Source organism: Carcharodon carcharias, chromosome 2 (assembly GCF_017639515.1).
Source record: "Carcharodon carcharias isolate sCarCar2 chromosome 2, sCarCar2.pri, whole genome shotgun sequence".
NCBI lineage: Eukaryota > Metazoa > Chordata > Chondrichthyes > Lamniformes > Lamnidae > Carcharodon > Carcharodon carcharias.
In genome coordinates, this window is record NC_054468.1 from 207,958,327 (window position 1) to 207,976,964 (window position 18,638).

At 43.3% G+C, this 18,638-nt stretch overlaps 1 protein-coding gene and 1 non-coding gene across 2 annotated transcripts in view; one reads left to right on the forward strand and one right to left on the reverse strand.

Moving 5' to 3' along the window:
- LOC121272175 (calpain-2 catalytic subunit-like) overlaps window positions 1–18,638 on the forward strand; it is an 81,294-nt gene that overhangs the window by 21,019 nt on the left and 41,637 nt on the right. The window contains exons 3-6 of the mRNA XM_041178681.1: window positions 8,311–8,429; window positions 9,062–9,195; window positions 11,259–11,427; window positions 14,668–14,751. Of these exons, the coding sequence (XP_041034615.1) occupies window positions 8,311–8,429; window positions 9,062–9,195; window positions 11,259–11,427; window positions 14,668–14,751 (506 nt within the window). The remainder of the gene's footprint in view (window positions 1–8,310; window positions 8,430–9,061; window positions 9,196–11,258; window positions 11,428–14,667; window positions 14,752–18,638) is intronic.
- On the reverse strand, window positions 2,807–2,925 carry LOC121275454. Its single transcript, XR_005942431.1, has one exon. It is a non-coding gene; the product is annotated as a 5S ribosomal RNA (ribosomal RNA).

The following is an 18,638-nucleotide window of genomic DNA, read 5'->3' on the forward strand; positions in this document are numbered from 1 at the left end:
TCAATAGAAGATATGATGGCCGGACTCATGTTGTTGAGCAAGAAACCCAATGAAGCTCATTTTTCTGAGATTCAGGATTATTCGGGATGCACCGTACTGTGGACAGGATGGACCAAAGGAATGGGAGAACAATTGCCGTGAAATTTAGTTGACAAAATAGTCTTAAAGTTCATATATAAATTTAGATGAAAGTGAGATCTGTCTGGCAAGGCGGTAACCAGTTTATATTCTAGGACAGCTTCTGGATAATCATGCAAAATCAGTTTCCCTGATAATGAATTTGTCAGTGATTTTATGCATTCACAGTTACTACAGGGTCTTTTCCATTTTTCTGCAGGACCACCTCTATTGTAGAGGAAGGTCCCGTAGGCCAGCCACATGCTTTGCTCGTAGATGGCTATTGAGAATGCAGTATGGCAAGTGCGATCATGGCAGCTTTTACATTTGCCACCAGTGGTACTTTGCTTCTAGGGGACAGAGCAGTTGCCTTCTCTATGTGTTAGTGCTAGGTTCATCATTATATGTAGACCCACTACCACACATCAGGCTGCCGTGTGAATCTCCTGCTGAGGTTTGCACAGTTTAGAGCCTGTGAAGGCTGGGAGCGAGGAATATTTTGTAAAGATTAGGATGCAATGTAAAGGTGTGAATAAGGGGTTCTGGTGAAGAGAGATAATGACATAGATACAAGTAAGCGTTCATTGTAATGGACAAGGTAGGGAGTATAAACGCAGCTGAGTCACACAAAATATTGAGGTTCCCTGCAGTCCAGCTGAGCCTGGCTGAAAGGTCAGGGAGAAGCATATGTGCATTTTCTGGGAGCTAAAATGATGGAATTGGCCAAAATGTATAATTGTGGGAAATGTGGCTTATTTATAACTTTAGTGTCAGACTTTTTGTCTGAAAGATACTTGTGTGGTCTAGAGAAGGCATTAATGAGCTGGAGCTGGATGTCATCAATATTCATGTGACAGCTGACTCAATGGGCAGCATATTATTGGGGGGGGAGGGGGAGTGGAAATAAAGTTGGGAGCAAGGTAAACCTGGGGTCTTGGATGGGGAGGGTTTGGGCTGTAGGGAGGGGGTGGGGGGTGTGAGGTTGCTGTATTATGTAAAGCAGGTGGATAGGAAGAAAGAGGGGTACTATCTTAGGAGGATGTCCTCCAATGTGCAAGGGGCACTCCCAAAAAATAGTACCCCCTCCCTTTCCACCCTTTTTTTAAAAACAGCCTGGTCACACCTGCTCGACTGTCCATGCCAACATTGTTATAGCATGGGCAGTGAATTATTGGGGTCACTTGGCTTGTTAACAAGCTCAATTGACCATTGATTATTTATGGCAAGCGGGCTGCTGACTCACCCACCTCCCTGTATTATGGGGACGAGTTCAGGGGTGGGCAGTAAGGTGGGGTTGGCACTCACCCTATTTTAGATGCCCTCCTTCGAAAACACGGCAGCAGGGCCATGTAAAATCCAGTCCAATGTTCAAAATGATTTTACTGTAAGGTAGCACATAGCTAAGGATATGTAACTCTTTCAAGTACAAACCTGTTTCCATCTGTTTCAGATGAAGTTACATTGTTTCATAGTTTGCCATTGTGAGATTTGAACTCTTGATCTTGGGGTTACAAGCCCAGTACCATAACCACTTGGCTATTTAGCCCAAGCTACATTGTTTTTCATGGTTTGCCATTGTGAGATTTGAACACTTGATATTCTTTTGAGTAAACCTGTTTCCATCTGTTTCAGATGAAGTTACATTATTTCATAGTTTGCCATTGTGAGATTTGAACTCTTGATCTCTTAATCTTAGGGTTACAAACCCAGTACCATAACCACTTGGCTATTTAGGCCAAGCAAAGTTAAGATGTAACTCTTTCGAGTACAAACCCGTTTCCATCTGTTTCAGATGAAGTTACATTGTTTCATAGTTTGCCATTGTGAGATTTGAACTCTTGATCTCTTGAGCTTGGGGTTACAAACCCAGTACCATAACCACTTGGCTATTTAGGCCAAGCTTTTAAGATGTAACTCTTTCGAGTACAAACCTGTTTCCATCTGTTCAGATGAAGTTACATTGTTTCATAGTTTGCCATTGTGAGATTTGAACTCTTGATTTGGGGTTACAAACCCAGTACCATAACCACTTGGCTATTTAGGCCAAGCTATAAAAGGGTATTAGCAAACCAGATGGGTTTTTACAACAATTGACAATGGTTTTTCATAGTTATTGTTAGACTTTCAATTCTAGATTTTTATTGAATTCAAATTCCATCATTTGCCGGAGTGAGATTTGAACCTGTGTCCCCAGAGTATTACCCTGAGTCTCTGAATTATCAGTCCAGCGACAATACCACTATACTATTGCCTCCCCCCATAGTTTTGCCATTGTGAGATTTGAACTCTTGATACTCTTTTTGAGTAAACCTGTTTCCATCTGTTTCAGATGAAGTTACATTGTTTCATAGTTTGCCATTGTGAGATTTGAACTCTTGATCTTGGGGTTACAAACACAGTACCATAACCACTTGGCTATTTAAGCCAAGCTAAGTGTATGATGGCTGTAACTCTTTCAAGTACAAACCCGTTTCCATCTGTTTCAGATGAAGTTACATTGTTTCATAGTTTGCTATTGTGAGGTTTGAACTCTTGATCTTGGGGTTACAAACCCAGTACCATAACCACTTGGCTATTTAGGCCAAGCAAAATTACATTGTTTCATAGTTTGCCATTGTGAGATTTGAACTCTTGATCTTGGGGTTACAAGCCCAGTACCATAACCACTTGGCTATTTAGGCCAAGCTCAAGCCTACTGCACCTGGTATTCCCAGGCAGTCTCCCATCCAAGTACTAACCAGGCCTGAGTCTGCTTAGCTTCCGCGATCAGACGAGATCGGGCGTTTTCAGACTAGTATGGCCATAGGCTAAGATGTAACTCTTTCGAGTACCAATACATTTCCCTCTGTTCCTCTTCAGATGAAGTTACATTGTTTCATAGTTTGCCATTGTGAGATTTGAACTCTTGATACTCTTTTGAGTAAACCTGTTTCCATCTGTTTCAGATGAAGTTACATTGTTTCATAGTTTGCCATTGTGAGATTTGAACTCTTGATCTTGGGGTTACAAGCCCAGTACCATAACCACTTGGCTATTTAGCCCAAGCTACATTGTTTTTCATGGTTTGCCATTGTGAGATTTGAACTCTTGATACTCTTTTGAGTAAACCTGTTTCCATCTGTTTCAGATGAAGTTACATTGTTTCATAGTTTGCCATTGTGAGATTTGAACTCTTGATCTTGGGGTTACAAACCCAGTACCATAACTACTTGGCTATTTAGGTGGTCTTGAATGGGCCTGTTATTAACTCTGAAATTGACTGTGGGAGGTTGAGGAAAAATCAATTGCCAGGTGAATTGCAACAAATAGGAGTGGAATTGTATAGGGGTAGTATCAATGAAGAGATACAGTGGAGGTGGATAGTATGATTGTGGGGATCAGATGAAGCTAGGTGTTGCAGAGTGATGATGGTAAATTTGAAAGGGAAAGGGTCAATGGCACCCAAGAACTTAGAAAGGGATGTGTAAGATCTATATATAGCTCAGATCTATAAACATTGGACCTCAGTTGCACACCTGCATTAATTCTACCAGTTGGTTGAATGTGACCATGGGCTGAATTTTACGGGCCACCAGTGGGTGGTAAAGTAGGTGGGTGATCTGTAAATTAGAGCACTGTGCCATCGGCTGCTGCCAACTGCTCTGGCCCCACCGTGATTTTACAGCAGGAGGTGGGGGAAGCATTGGGTGGGTTGCCTGCCTCTAACCCAACTGAGGCCCTTAAGTGGACAATTAATGCCCAATTAAGGGCCTCTGATTTAATGGGCAGCAGGAGAGGCCTGTTGTCAATGTGCAGTCCAGCAGATTTAACCCTGCAGAGTGCTGGTTAGTTAAAGTTGTCGGGGGTGGGGGGGTTGACACTTGCTGGGCTCCCAGTGCCAAACTGAGGTTTCTCCCTACAGTTTTGCCCCTCCAAGTCCACCCTCTCCCCTCCCCTCCCCCATCCTGCAGAACATGAACCCACTGCCCTCACTGGAGCCTGTTATTCTGACCCCAGCGAGATCCCAGACATGCCTGAATGTCCGGGTCCATCGATGAGCGCCACCTCCTTGGCCAGCTTGCAGCACCAGCAGTGGCCAGTATGCAAAACAGCCAGTTCCTGATTGGCTGGCAGCTCTGTTAGGCGGGTCTTCCTCATGGAGATGGATGGAAGTCAAGCCTCATTCTAATTGCCTGAAAATAGAAGTGGGGCAAGCTAGTTAGGCAGAGGCGGACTTGCCTCGACATTTATGCTAGGGCGCAGGGAGCCTTCCCTTAGTGTGTAATCCAGCTCCATTATTCAGACCTGAGAAGATCACCTATCTCTCTGTTATAGTTGGTACATTGCCCAACCAGATTAGGGTGAAAAATGATGGGTTGAGGATGTAAGTCAATGATCATTTAAAAAGTGAAACGATTTTCAATGTATGCTTCGGCTTGAAGTCTCTACTACACATTGGCCCTGCCAGAAATTACGTGGTATCTCATGCTACCTTAGTAGCCAAGGCCACTGACATCCCAGCCCTCAACCTCCAACCATCCTCTGAGTTCCTGAAGTACCTCTTTACTGAACCATTATCTTCTTAAGCAGCCCTCTTCTGCCACATTGCTGAGGGAGCTGCATGGACTGTTACCAGTTTCGTCCTTTCGTGTACATTTATCCTGCATTCCCCTCTCAGTTCCTCCGCTTTCTGGTCCAGTTCCACTTCCATCATAAGGGATAAATATTGGACAGGACTTAATGATCCCCATTGGTAAGGGTGCAAAGAATTAGATTTTACTGGTCATTTAATTCTCCACCCCACTCGTACCTTGACCTCTCTGTGCTTGGCCTCCTATGTTGTTCCAGTGAAGCTCAACATAATCTGAAGGTGCAGAACATCATCTTTTGATTAGGCAGTTTATAGCCTACTGGACCCAACATTGACTTCAATAATCAGAGTATCCTTTGCCCCTTTTTTTTCAGATGGCAGCTACCTGGGTGGTGGTACTGCCAGGTCTGGAGAGGCTGGCAGCTCTCAGGGGTGGGTTTCCCATCTTACTGGGGACTTGATTGCATGGGAGGCCTGTTGCTGTCCAGGCAAGTGCCTGATTGCCATGGTAATTGTGTTGGACCTCCTAGAGGGAAGTGATACGGGGGTTCCACCGGTTTTCCAACCGGGTGGGTGGGACCCCTGTCGTACACGCTAAATTCCATCTGTTAATTCTTTCCCTCTCCACATCTGCTGCCTAGCCTGCTAAATATTTACATCATTTTCTGTTATTAATTTATATTGTATATAATAAGATGTCCTTGTCTGAATTTGCAGAAAGGCAATTTGCCACCTTAGCTTCTTTTCTTGGCAGAAAATTTGAGATTTTTCTAACCTCCCGTGAGAACTGAAGTTACAAAGAAAGTTCAGCAAAATTTGAAGCCTGTGAATTCTGCCTCTATCTGACTTGTCAAGCCATATGTGTAATTTATTCCTTTTCTACAGGCTTTAGGTCAGGTGGAATTCTTGTGTAAATCCTGGGACACATTAACCTGTATTTGCATACATGAATCACTTTGGAGGGGAGGGGGGGCGCACCTTCTGTCAGCAATCACTCCTCCTGCAATTTAATCTGCATTTTAGAACAAATGTAACTCTGACTTGTGCCTCATATTCCACCTTAGATGTCAGAAAAGCCCCATATTTACTCCAAAAAAGACTGCAGAATTTCTGGCCTTTAGGCCCTGAAGTTCCAAGAGAGCTTGCTCTTTTGATGCAAGTGTGGAGTGGAACCCCCATCTGCCTAAGCTGGTAACTGCAGGAGCGCAGCCCAGGTTGGCTTGCTGGGGCTGTTTGTGCAGATGGGGAAATTCTGCCAGCAAGGGCACTTCAATGGTACCTGCCCTGAGCTGCCATTTAGACTGCCAGAATGCCACAATTTCATTCTCATGGCAGAGGGGAAGCCTGTGAGGCTCTGAAAAAATGTCTCTTCTCTACTCTTCTTTTTTCAATTGGAGCATGCAGGCCTCTTGAAGAATTTAATTGGGTCTCTCCGAGATTAATTTTCTGTAGTAAAGGTTTGGGGGCACTTAAATTGCCCCCAAAGTGAGTGAGTTCCGCTGATGACTTTAAAAGATGGTGTTCTAGCCCTGGAACTCTGCCAGATACGTCCCCTTGATGTTGGGAGCTGGAAAGTGAGATTAGGCTTGATAGCTACTTGTCATCTGGCGTGGACACGATGGGCCAAATGGCCTCCCCTCCTACTGCAAATTGATATGATACAGTGAGTCTATGATCGTACAGCCAGATTTTTGTCCTAAATTCCTGGTCCTGTCATTCAATACCCTCTCTGGGATTGTTGTTTTTATTTTCTCTCTTCTACCTTTAAAGGATGAAGGTACTGATTATCTGTTAGTTTATTTATTTATTTTAAATGCCTGAAATAGAAATCATTGAAGGTTCAGACTTTAATTAAAATGTATAACTACATAAGCCTTCAGTGCAAAAATATGTCTCAGTATTGACTTAGGATTTTTGTTAGTGTAGGTTTGGGCAATGGTGAGTTTCCAAAATAAGGGGAGACTTCATATATTTCTGTCAATAGACAATCTTTGACTTTGTTCCCTTCTTGAAGGATTTCCAGCTCAAAGGAAAGTGAAGTGGTTCACTGCCTTTTGGTTCAAGGGTTTTCTCTGAACAATGTTTTGACTTCATGCCGTTTATATTGGATACTGTTTTGTTGTGCTCAATGTGACACTGAGTTTCATTTATAAAAGCAGCCACCTCTTTTCCCCTGCCAGCACCACCACCCCCCCCCCACCAACCCCACCACCCCCACCCCCTGCTGTCTGAAGTTTATCCTCAAACTACAGTAATTTCCCACCCCCAGCACCTCTATCTCCTCAAAATATACTTTTTTTTCAACTAGACTACTGGTCGTCTCTCCTAATGTTTCCATTTTGATATCCATTTGTCCTCTACAAAGCATATTTGGAACATTTACTCCAATAAAGCCAATACATATGTGTATACAGCAACAACTGTCATTTGAGACCCTCTTGCCCGTTGTGAAAAATTGAATGAGAATTTGGTATGGGGTGATTATTAAAACACCATTCACCTCCAGGATCTTGGTTTTAACACTACTTTCCATCTTTATTTTCTTTTTCGCTTTGTCCCTTCGTACCCTGCTCTGTATGTGAGCCTTCAAAGAATATGTAATAAAATTAGTTGGAATGCCCAAGTCTGGCAGATGTCCTCTTGTGCTACCTTCCCACTGAAAACGTGCTCATATCAGAATTGTTTACATTCACATTACTATATCCTGGCAATTACTTGGTCTGTACTGATTCCTGGGAAATGGAAAGAATGCAGTTATATGGTATCTTCCAAAGTATTTGACACTGGGTGGGGTGGGTAAATTGTATTCTTCCTTGGGGAAGTCCTGCACAAAGGGAGCATGAGTAAGCGACGATTTACAGCTTTCTAGCCTGACCTCCAAACCGCTCCCAGAACAAATGGCTCACATTGAGAGCACAAGATTGCGGAATAAGCCTTGGAATTAATTATTTTGAAATGTAATAGTTGCTTTGCTTACATAAGCAAATGAAGGAAAGATCACCAGACTCCTCTGACATGGTGCAGAAAAGCTGATCAAGGACTGCCACGCTGGCACACACGTCTCTTTTAAGGCAAACTGTCTTTGTGTGCACAGAGGATGTATTACATGCCATTTATACAGACAATAGTGAAACCCTCACGACCAAGTAACTTGATTGTTAATATAAAGGCAAAATACTACGGACGCTGGAAATCTGAAACAAAAAATGCTGGAAAACTCAGCAGGTCTGACAGCATCTGTGGTGAGAAAGACAGAGTCAACATTTCAAGTCTGTATGACTCTCCTTAATGTGAGGAAGTTGAATACCACAACTTTCAGTTCAACTGGTTCAGGATAGATAGCTCTCTAAATATAGGCAAAGAATGTTTCCTTCCTTGTTTTGAGCCATTAAGGGGGACAATCCGATAATATATTTTTATTCTCTCTTTCCTGGACCCCCTCCATCACCCCTGGCCTAGATGTTTTGGTCACACCACTCCAATTTCTTCCAACTTTTCATATACACATATCTGAAACGTACAGAACTTTGAAATAAATAAACCTGACAGCTGGATGTAATTGCATTGATTGGGGAACATAAAAGTAAATTGACTCTCTGGTTACCTCTTGGTTTTCTTTACAGGTGACTGCTGGCTCTTGGCTGCCATTGCATCGCTGACCCTGAATAATGAGGTTCTGTCCAGGGTTGTCCCCAGTGGGCAAGACTTTGACTCTGATTATGCAGGAATCTTCCATTTCCAGGTAAGTCTCATCGCTGATACTTTTAGATCTTACTGTGAGGTGGAGGCACTGGGCAATAAAAGACCCCAAATCTGCTTCTAAATGAAGGAGTTAAAGGAGCTTTGCCAGAGCATATATTGGAACTTTGGGGGCAGATGGTGGGGGGTGTGGGAGTGTTAGAGAGAGTGGGTTGGAGATAAGAGGGAGGGGTAAGAGGGGAGACTGCGTGAGAGGAGTAAAGGCTTAGAAGCCAAAATGAGAGGAAGGAAAACTGGCACCTGGGGGCATACATCATGGGGAGTGCAAATAATGTAGAAGATAGAACACAGAAGCAGGCCTTTTAGCCATCCATTCTGTTACTGTTAATCCTCCAAATAAGCAATAGTCCTAACATCTGTGCAGCTATTTCTGTCACCTTTTATTCCCTTTATATTTATGCCTTGCACTCTGGACCTCTTAATCATTGGGAAGGGTTTGTTTTTTAATCAATTGTGCTCTTTTGATGCTTTTAATAAGCACTATTAATGCAGAGTGTTGCTGAATTCATCAGGAATTCATTAAAACTGTCTGAATTTAATTATAATTCAGATTGTTGGACTATTTTGGGTGGTGCAGTTCTATCCCAGTGTAATGATTTCCATGTTCTTGTTCAGTTCTGGCAGTACGGAGAGTGGGTGGATGTGGTGATTGATGACAGGTTGCCCACAAAGGATGATCAGCTGATGTTTGTGCACTCGGCATCTGGAAACGAGTTCTGGAGTGCTCTGTTGGAGAAAGCCTATTCAAAGTAAGTCAATCATGGCCATCATCCAGTTCTTTATGGCCAGTATATCTGGTTATTTATCTATTAGTGCTTTCAGTCTTAACAAATCCACAAAGCACAGTACCTTTTTACTAACTGTAAGTAAGTCCATCGTGGCCATCATCCAGTTCTTTATGGCCATTATCTGGTTCCTTATCAATTAGTGCTTTCAGCCTTAAATCCAAAAAGCACAAAACCTTTTTACTAACTGTGTAAGTAAGTCCATCATGGCCATCATCCGTTCTTTATGGCCAGTTGAAGAGTCATACGGATCGAAACGTTAACTGTGTTCCTCTCCGCAGATGCTGCCAGACCTGCTGAGTTTATCCGGGTATTTTTATTTTTGTTTTGGATTTCCAGCATCTGCAGTTTTTTGCTTTTATTTTTGCTTTTATCTTTATGGCCAGTATCTGGTTCTTTATCAATTAGTGCTTTCGGCCTTAACAAATCCACAAAATACAATACCTTTTTACTGCCTGTGTAACTCTCCTCTCCTGATAAGTGGGCAAATGAAGCCTTTGGCATGCTAATAGGCCAACACCAAGGGGAGAATTTTCTCCCTGTCGGGGCGGGCGGTTTGGGAGGAGGTGTGGGTGGGCGTGGAGCCGATTGCACCCGCGATCGGCTGTGTGCCGCCATTTTGCGGGGATGGGCATGACACAGACCAGGAAGCGCTCAGCGCTACCCGTGCGGGCGGAGAGAGGAGGGAGAGTCGGGGCCTGCGCTCTTTCGTGCATGTGTGTGAAAAAGCGCAGAAATCTCCCTGAGGCACGGAGCTGCCTCAGAGATTAATTTAATGATAAAATGTTGCAAACAAGAAAAAATAAAATTACTCAGACTTGTCCCCTCATGTGACATGAGCTGGGACATGTTTGAATTTTCAGAAGGCATTTATTTAATTAATAAACACTCCATGAAACCCCATCCCGCCTGTGGATGAGGTTTCATGAAAATGCGGTGGCCGCCTGGGCTCCTCGCCTGCCCGCTGACCTGAAGGTTGGACGGGCAGTCCTGACAATCAGTTTAATTAGTTAATTAATGGCCTTAACAGGCCTTTGACAGTTTGATGGGCCTGCCCCCACATGAAGATCTGGCCCAACGGTTGGATTTTACAGGACACCTGCAGGTGGGCCCATAAAATAGTGTTGTGCCATCCTCAGCCTGCTTCTCCCCACTGTCCCAGCAGTGATTGAGTGGCAGGGTGGGTTGAATGCCCATAGCCCAATTAAGGCTGTTAAGTGGGCCTGCAATATTACAGAGAATGTAACAAAGAAATGTTTCCATTATGATCAGAAACAAGAGAAGAAACTGAACTTGGAGTTAAGTCGTATGCCATGGTTATCCATCTCTGGCCTTGATGTGAGTTGATAGCTGGGCAAGTTAATGCCGCGGGCAGGCTGGTGGGATTTGCAGAGGATGTCTTCTATTTTGTTGACATGAAGCTGGAGAAAATTTCTGCTTGTGTGAATTCTAATTGTTTGTTGGAAAGTTTGGGATCAATCACAGGTGCAGTGAGCTTGAGTGTCATAGCCATATGGAGCAGGAGGGTCGTATATTCTGTCCCTGGTTTGTGCTGAATTAGCTCGTCACCGGTAGGATAACGGTCAGGTTGGTAAAGTTGGTGTTCCTGAGAGGGAAAGGAAAAATCTTCCAAGATTCCTGTGACTGATTGCTCTCTGACAGCACTAGTTAGGATGGGATTGACCATGAGCCCACCATGATAAACAGACTGCTGAATATTGGGGTTGGCAATAACCATGCCTAGCCAGGGAAGCAGGATAATATTGACTTACCTGCCTTGGATCCATTGGGAGCTGACCATTTTGGATTTTGACCAGCTCAGTGGAGCAGATGGCAAGGATTCCCACTCAAAGCTGGGTGGACTTTTTTCTTTTATTCACACAATTGCTTGATCCTGTGCCACAAGATTTCCCTGCTGCTTCTCGCTGAATTCCATTTTCTTCAATGGGAAACTGGTTTCAGATACAGGGTTAAACTGTGCCACTTAGTTTTCCAGTTGAACTAACTGTAATGTACCTGGTTCCTAGGTTAAATGGATCATATGAAGCACTATCGGGAGGATCCACCACTGAAGGATTTGAAGATTTTACAGGAGGAATTTCGGAGTGGTACGATTTGGATAAAGCACCAAACAACCTCTTTAAGATCATCCAGAAGGCATTAAGAAGTGGCTCACTGCTCGGCTGTTCTATTAACGTAAGTCTCTGCCTAATCCAAAATATTATAAGAGCTCATCATTCTTAGGCACAAGGAATACTGGAAGAGCAATAGTGATAGGAGATTTGATAGGGGGATGGAGAGGTATTTTTGCAGCTACGGACGTGAATCCAAGATAGCATGTTGCCTTCCTGGTGCCAAGGTAAAGGATGTCACTGGCTTCAGAGTACCGGGTGGTGGTGGTGGGGAAGAGAGAGAGAGAAAGAGAGAGATGGCTGTGGTCCACATTGGTATCGGTGACATAGGCAGAAAAAGAGATGTGGTGGTCCTGCAGTCAGAATTTAAGGAATTAGGTAGGAAATTAGCAAGCAGGAGCCATGCACAAGTGAGTATAGAAATAGGATAAAGCAGGTGAATATGTGGCTGGAAAGGTGGTGTAAGAGAGAGGACTTTAGATTCTTAAGACATTGGGATCAGGTCAGTGGGGGTTGATGGGACCTGTACAGACCAGCCAGGTTACACCTAAAGAGAGCTGAGGCCAATTTCCTTGTGGGGCAATTTGCTACTGCTATTGGGGAGGATTTAACTAACTTGGCCAGGAGAGTGAGAACCAGGAGGTAATACTAGAGAGGGATACCAAAATACAAAGAATATTGGGAGAGACAAAGAGCATTAGAGTATGAAATAGTAAGGTATTAAGTGGGTTCAGTGTAAAGGGAAGGCAATAAAGTTTAGGGTAGCAGTTCACATATGTGAATATGCAGAGTGTGGTAAATAAGATTAGCAAATTGCAGGTATAGAGTTTGTGGAATATGATGTTGAGGTGATAACAGAGACCTGGCTCAAAGGAGGGCAGGACTGGCTATTAAATATTCCTGGATACCAGGGGCAGGATCTTCCAGTCAGCGAGCGGGGGTGGGGCCCGCTTGCCAACGCATAAAATGATGCAGGATGACGTCAGGCGGAACTCCCAACATCACCCCGCATCATTTCCATTTTCAGGTTGGCGGGGGTGCAGCCAAGTCAGCTGCGGGCCCACCGACCTATCAACAGCCTATTGAGACACTAATTAAAATAATTAATAGACCTGCCTGTCCAACCTTAAGGTTGACGGGCAGGCTGGGAGCCCTGGCGGGCTTCAGAAAAAGCATGAAACCTCATCTATGGGCAGGATGAGGTTTCATGAGGGTATTTAAATTTTTAATAAAGGTTTCAGTTAAAGTAATGGACATGTCCCAACTCATCTGACAGTGTCACGAGGGTTATGTCAGGGAAATTTTCCTTTCATTTGTATTGCAAGTTTTAATTTGGAGCCGAACTCCCTAAGTGTCAAACATTCTGATTCTGAAGTTTTGCTTACTATAGTGAGGCTCAATAAATAGGCGTTGGATGCGCTTAGCAAGTGCTAATTGGGAGATCTAGGTCATCTAGAAATAGGCCCATTTTGCACTTGTTAATATTGCAATTCAAGCAGGTCTGTAATATGTAAAATAAAAATACCTGGAAAAAACTCAGCAGGTCTGACAGCATCTGCGGAGAGGAACATTTCCAGCCTGTGTGACTCTTCAACAGAATATGTAAAGATAAGTTGTTGCCCTGTAACTGGGGGTGAAATCAGAACATTGGCAACAAGACTGAAACAGCTGCATATGTGAAGTTGCTTGAAAGCTATAGTCACCGCTTTACAATTCTGGCAGTGAAACTCCCCCAGTGATCACCAGAAAATCTATAGTAGCAAAGTAGAAATTGTCACTTGCTTGAGAAGAAATGGTAGTTTCCAGTAGCTGGCACCACTGCCAAGGGACACTTAACATTTGTTGCTAGGGGAACATTTCCTCCAAAGGCCTCTTGGAAATCTACCTCACTGCATGGGTCTGAGTCATTCTGGAGTTATCGATATCACCTTATCTGTAATGCAACACTGTCTCCATCAGCTGTGTTGGGGTAAAAGCAACATATGAGTTATGATATGACATGAACTTTGAGAGAGATTTTCCGGTCCTGTCAGCGGCGAAGCCTGCCACTGGCAGAACTGGAAAATCCCAGCCTTGGTTAGTATTCTAGAATTCATCAGAATTCTAACAATTCCTGCATGTTTGGGCCATAGTAAATAGAATTATATATATATATATAGGGGGCAATCACGCACAAATGTAACAGAACCAGTCCAATTTTCTGTTGATTATGCGAAATGCACAGGTTCTGTTACATGCATACAGTCCTCCCTGAACAGTTTGTCTCTACATGCTATGCCCAAGGGACATCCAGGGACAGTGAGAAAATCTGCCTCACTCTGCACTCATCCTGTCTGGTCCCAAAAATTTAAGGATTCTCAACCATCCACTCCCTCAAATATTACATTAAAATGTTCTCACTGTCTGTCTCCATAGGAGGACATCCTTTTTTTCACCCTGTGCAAATGATACATTTATTTACTTTTATGGATATGAGTAAACATCCTTCACACTCCAGCAGCGAAGTTCTTCCGCTTGGTGTATGATCTGATGTATTTTAGATAGGATGGGAATCATAGGGTAGGGTTGACTTCACTTCCTGTTAGGGCAGATCAGGTGCCCTTTATTTTCTTTCCATTCAGTGAATGCCAGGTGGATCCTATAAAGTATGTGTACTCTGTTCTAGTGTAAAGGCGTAAATCCAGCCTAGTGAATTTAGGCTATAAATGTGAGATTCAAGAAAAATCTACATATTTAGGCCATTGCAGCTATAATTCAGTTAAGAGGAATTAAGAATTTTAATTTCAGTTTATTCATATCTTTGCCCTTAATTCAGGGACGTGATCATATTTGTGTCTTTAAAATTGTTGGTACCTGGGTAACCTACAAACGTTTAGTGCAAACCTCCAAATGTACTAAACCACTTGCTTTTTGTTCCCTGCTTCTTCACTTTTTTATTGCACCGTCTCCTATCTAATTATTTCCTAGGACCCCAAGACTGGAATTCCTTGCTTCCTTCACTCTTACCTTCATCCTATAATCTACAAGCCTTTGAAGTTCTGCTTTAGCATCAGATAATAACTACTTTATGATTTACCTCACCTTCTCCTACACTTCACTTGGTAATGTAATATCATATGGATCTTGGCTGTTCACGGTTTCTCAAATACAAAATCCTGTAATGAATATAATTTCATGCTGCGATTAAAAATATAAAATAACATCATAAATTATGTATTGAGGTGACTGATAAAACAATTATATCAATGGCCTGTAGGATAATATGAATGTTGACCATTTAACTGATGTTTTTTTCATGCATTAGATCACCAGTTCAGCAGAGACTGAGGCAATTACTTCACAGAAGTTGGTCAAAGGTCATGCTTACTCTGTTACTGGAGCAGAAATAGTAAGTGTAAAACAATGTTTTTAATTCTTCATTTTAAAAAAATTTCTCTGAAACTTGTGTTCTCTGAAAGGGTGAAGCATTGTTTCTGTGATGTCTGCCAAAATAATATTAAATTAATTCCACATTTAGATTAAAGATTGTGAATCATACTGACAGAGAAAAGGTGGTTGTACAGTTACATTAAGCCTTTGATACCTCATCCATTCCCTCAAACAGTCATCCACTTCTGCACTTTTAAAGTTCAATTGTCTGATATTTGGTCCTCCCTTTGCCACTGACAGCAGAGTTAAGCGATACATCTGCTCAAATACTCCCTCACCTCCACCTATCAGCCTCCTGATCCCAGTAAAACTCTTACTGTCTCCCACCCTGGTCACTCCATCTGCTATGAATCCTCAAGTACAAATGGCACAGACTTGAACATATCTGACACACAACTGATTCAGCCATTCATTGCCATACCTGGCTGGGCCACACCACATTCATCCTGAAATGACTTATTTTCTCTGCTCCAACCATCTTCTTAAACTCCTTTTCTCTTGCTGATACCTCTACCCTAATCTCCAGCAACAAATATGAAGAACTCCTGGGCTTCATCTGTTCAGTTGTCTCTGCCACATCAGCCTCTTTGCCTTATCCACAGAGTCAAACTTTCCCGATGGTTTCCCTTTGCTCTAGCCCCGAATCTTCAAACCTGATTGAGATTAGCTAATTCAATATAGACCAAGGAACAACCCTGGTGATTCATTTAATAATAATATAAAAAGGAAAATGCTGGAAAAACTCAGCAGGTCTAGCAGCATCTGTGGAGAGAGAAACAGAGTTAACATTTCGAGTCTATATGACTCTTCAGAGCTAAAAAGAAGTAGAAATATGATGGATATTATTCTGTTTAGGAGGGGTGGAGCAGTTGAAACAAGATAGAAGTTCAGGGATAGGTGACAGCTAAGGGCATGGAGACAAGACAAAGGGAGTGTTAATGGTAGTGGTATAGAGTAAAGAAGGTGCTGATAGTGACATAAAGATAGGATAGCAGAAAGTGTTAATAACAAAACAAGGGTCAGCACTCTGTGAAAGCAAAACAAGTGACAGATGGCCCTGTGGGGGGAGGGGGGTTTGGGGGGAAAAGGATTATATATATATATATATATATATATATATAATTTAAAGATAAGTAAAAATTGGATTAAAAAAGGGGTCAAGAAAGAGGAGAGGGTTCATGATCTGAAGTTGTTGAACTCAATGTTATGTCCAGAAGGCTGTAAAGTGCCTAGTCGGAAGATGAGGTGCTGTTCCTCCAACTTGCGTTGGGCTTCACCAGAACATTGCAGCTGGCCAAGGACAAACAAGTGGCATGAGAGAAGAATGGTGTGTTGAAATGGCAAGTGACAGGAAGGTCTGGGTCATGCTTGCGAACTGAGCGAAGGTGTTCTGCAAAGTGGTCACCCAGTCTGCGTTTAGTCTCCCCAATATAGAGGAGACCACATTGAGAGCAGCGAATACAGTGGTAGCTCATTTACCCAATGAGTCTATTCTATTTTATTTTTATAAGGATTTGGGCCATAATCTAATAAAATAAAGTTTGCTAATAGCAAACTCTAGAGAAAGTGCTCATGGTGATCACAGTAGTGCCCTGTTTGCACTTAACATATAATTGAGATTCTTTAGCGTGAAACGGTGCCCAGGAAGAGATCAGGTGGGAACATAGCTAAAAAGAGGCTTAGAACTCACCGGTAGAGGACCTTTAGTGTAAGGCCATGCTCTCGTACACCTCGGTGAAGGTGTTTACAATGGCTTGGAGCTCTGCCTCAGAGTGTGTGCAGACGCAAGCATCGTCTGAATACTGTAGTTCAATGTCAGAGGATGGGACAGCCTTAGATCTGGCTTGCAGGTGGCGGAGGTTCAATAGGTTCCTGCTTGTTCTCTAGTTTAGCACCGCTCTAACTGGGAGCTTGCTGAGGGTGAGATGGAGCATTGAGACAAGGAAGATCAAGAAGAGAAGGGTCATGAGGACTCGAAATGTCGGCTCTTTTCTTCTCCACCGATGCTGCCAGACCTGCTGAGTTTTTCCAGGTAGTTCTGTTTTTGTTTAAGATCAAGAAGAGCTTTGGTGCTTGACACTGGTCTGAATTTGGATTCAGTCTGTGGTGGATCCGTTGGTCAGGGTCATGGCTTGGAGCAGGCAGAGGATGGTGACAAACTTTTGGGAGCAGCCGAAATGGAAGAGGATGCTCCATAACTCTTCGCTGTTGACAGTATCAAAGGCTTTTGTCAAAAATGGCCACGTACAAGGGTCGGTGCTGTTCCCTGCATTTCTTTTGCTGTTGCCGTGCAGTGAAGTTGATGGTCCATTGCGCCACTTAGTGGGCAGAATCTGCATTGTGACTCTGGGAGGAGCTCTTCAGCTGCAGGGAGGAGGTGATTGAGGAGGATTCTTGCGATGACCTTCCCTGTGCCCTGGATAACGTGGATCATTTTACATACCTTGGAAGCCTATTGACGACAAGGTTCAAACCACCTTCAGTGTGCCAGCGCAGCCTTCGGCCGCCTGAGGGAGAGAGTGTTTGAAGACCAAGCTCACAAACCCCGCACCAAGCTCATGGCCTACAGAGCAGTAGTGACACCTACCCTCCTATATGGTTCAGTGATGTGGACTATGTACAGCAGGCACCTCAGAGCCCTGGAGAAGTACCTCCAGTGCTGTCTCTGCAAGATCCTGCAAATCCATTGACAAGATAGGTGCACCAATGTCAGTGTTCCAGCTCAGGCCAACATCCCCAGTCTCATTGCCAAGGACTAGCTGAAGCCAAGCGTCAACCAGTTAAAGGAGTGCCTGGCAATCTGGGTACCCCCCCCGTTCCCCGTACCACTGTCTGCCCTGCCTGTGACAAAGATTGTAGGTCGCCCATTGGACTCCTCAGTCATCTGAGAACTCATGTTTAGTGTGGAATCAAGTCACCCTTGACCCCGAGGGACTGCCTAAGAAGAAAGGAACTCACTGAACTGATCAGAAGGAGGATGGTGGGACAGGGTTCTCAGACAGGTATTGAGTGGAGGCTGTGCAGGATCGCAGTTTACATTTAATGCTAATCTTTCATTCTCAAAACCGAAACTATTTTCTTTTTGCCAGCCGGCCAAGATTTTCCTCACTCTTAACGGTATCTCCAATTCACATTCCTAAGAAGACAGTTGCCTTCCAGGTCTCAGTGGGGCACTTACATCCTTCAGGAAGTTAGCTGAACTGTGCTTGTTATTTGTTGACCTTGATCTGTTTCATTCCTGTGATGGGCACATGCCTGGCGCAATCTCTGAACACTAAAAGGTATGCAAAAATGAGCCATTGACCTATTTCTTAGCTAATATCACCACCGTTAACACCCCTTTGTCCTTTTGTCTGTGACATCTTTGGCAATCTCTTCTTTGCCTCCACCTATCACTGGCCTTCTATCCAGCTCTACCTGTCCCACCCCCCTCAGCCAGTTTATATTTCACCACATTTCTATATTTCCTCAGTTCTGATGAAGAGTCATACAGACCCGAAATGTTAACGGTATTCCTTTCCGCAGATGCTGTCAGACCTGCTGAGTTTTTCCAGCTATTTTTATTTTTTGTTTCAGATTTCCAGCATCCGCAGTATTTTGCTTTTATATGTGAAGGCAGGTTGTTTGTTTCCTGTTAGCTGGATAAAACTTTACTCTCGTTCAAAACTAAATGGAACAACATTAAGCAGAGTGCTACTCAGTGCAGTAGCCTAAAACTTTTATTTTGGTTTTGTCAATGTTTGTATGTATATGGATGTATATTTAGTTGAAAATTGTAATACAACTTTGGCATCCTGTAACTTGAAAACTAGATTTTCTACTTGGGATGCCAGCCAAACCCTTTTG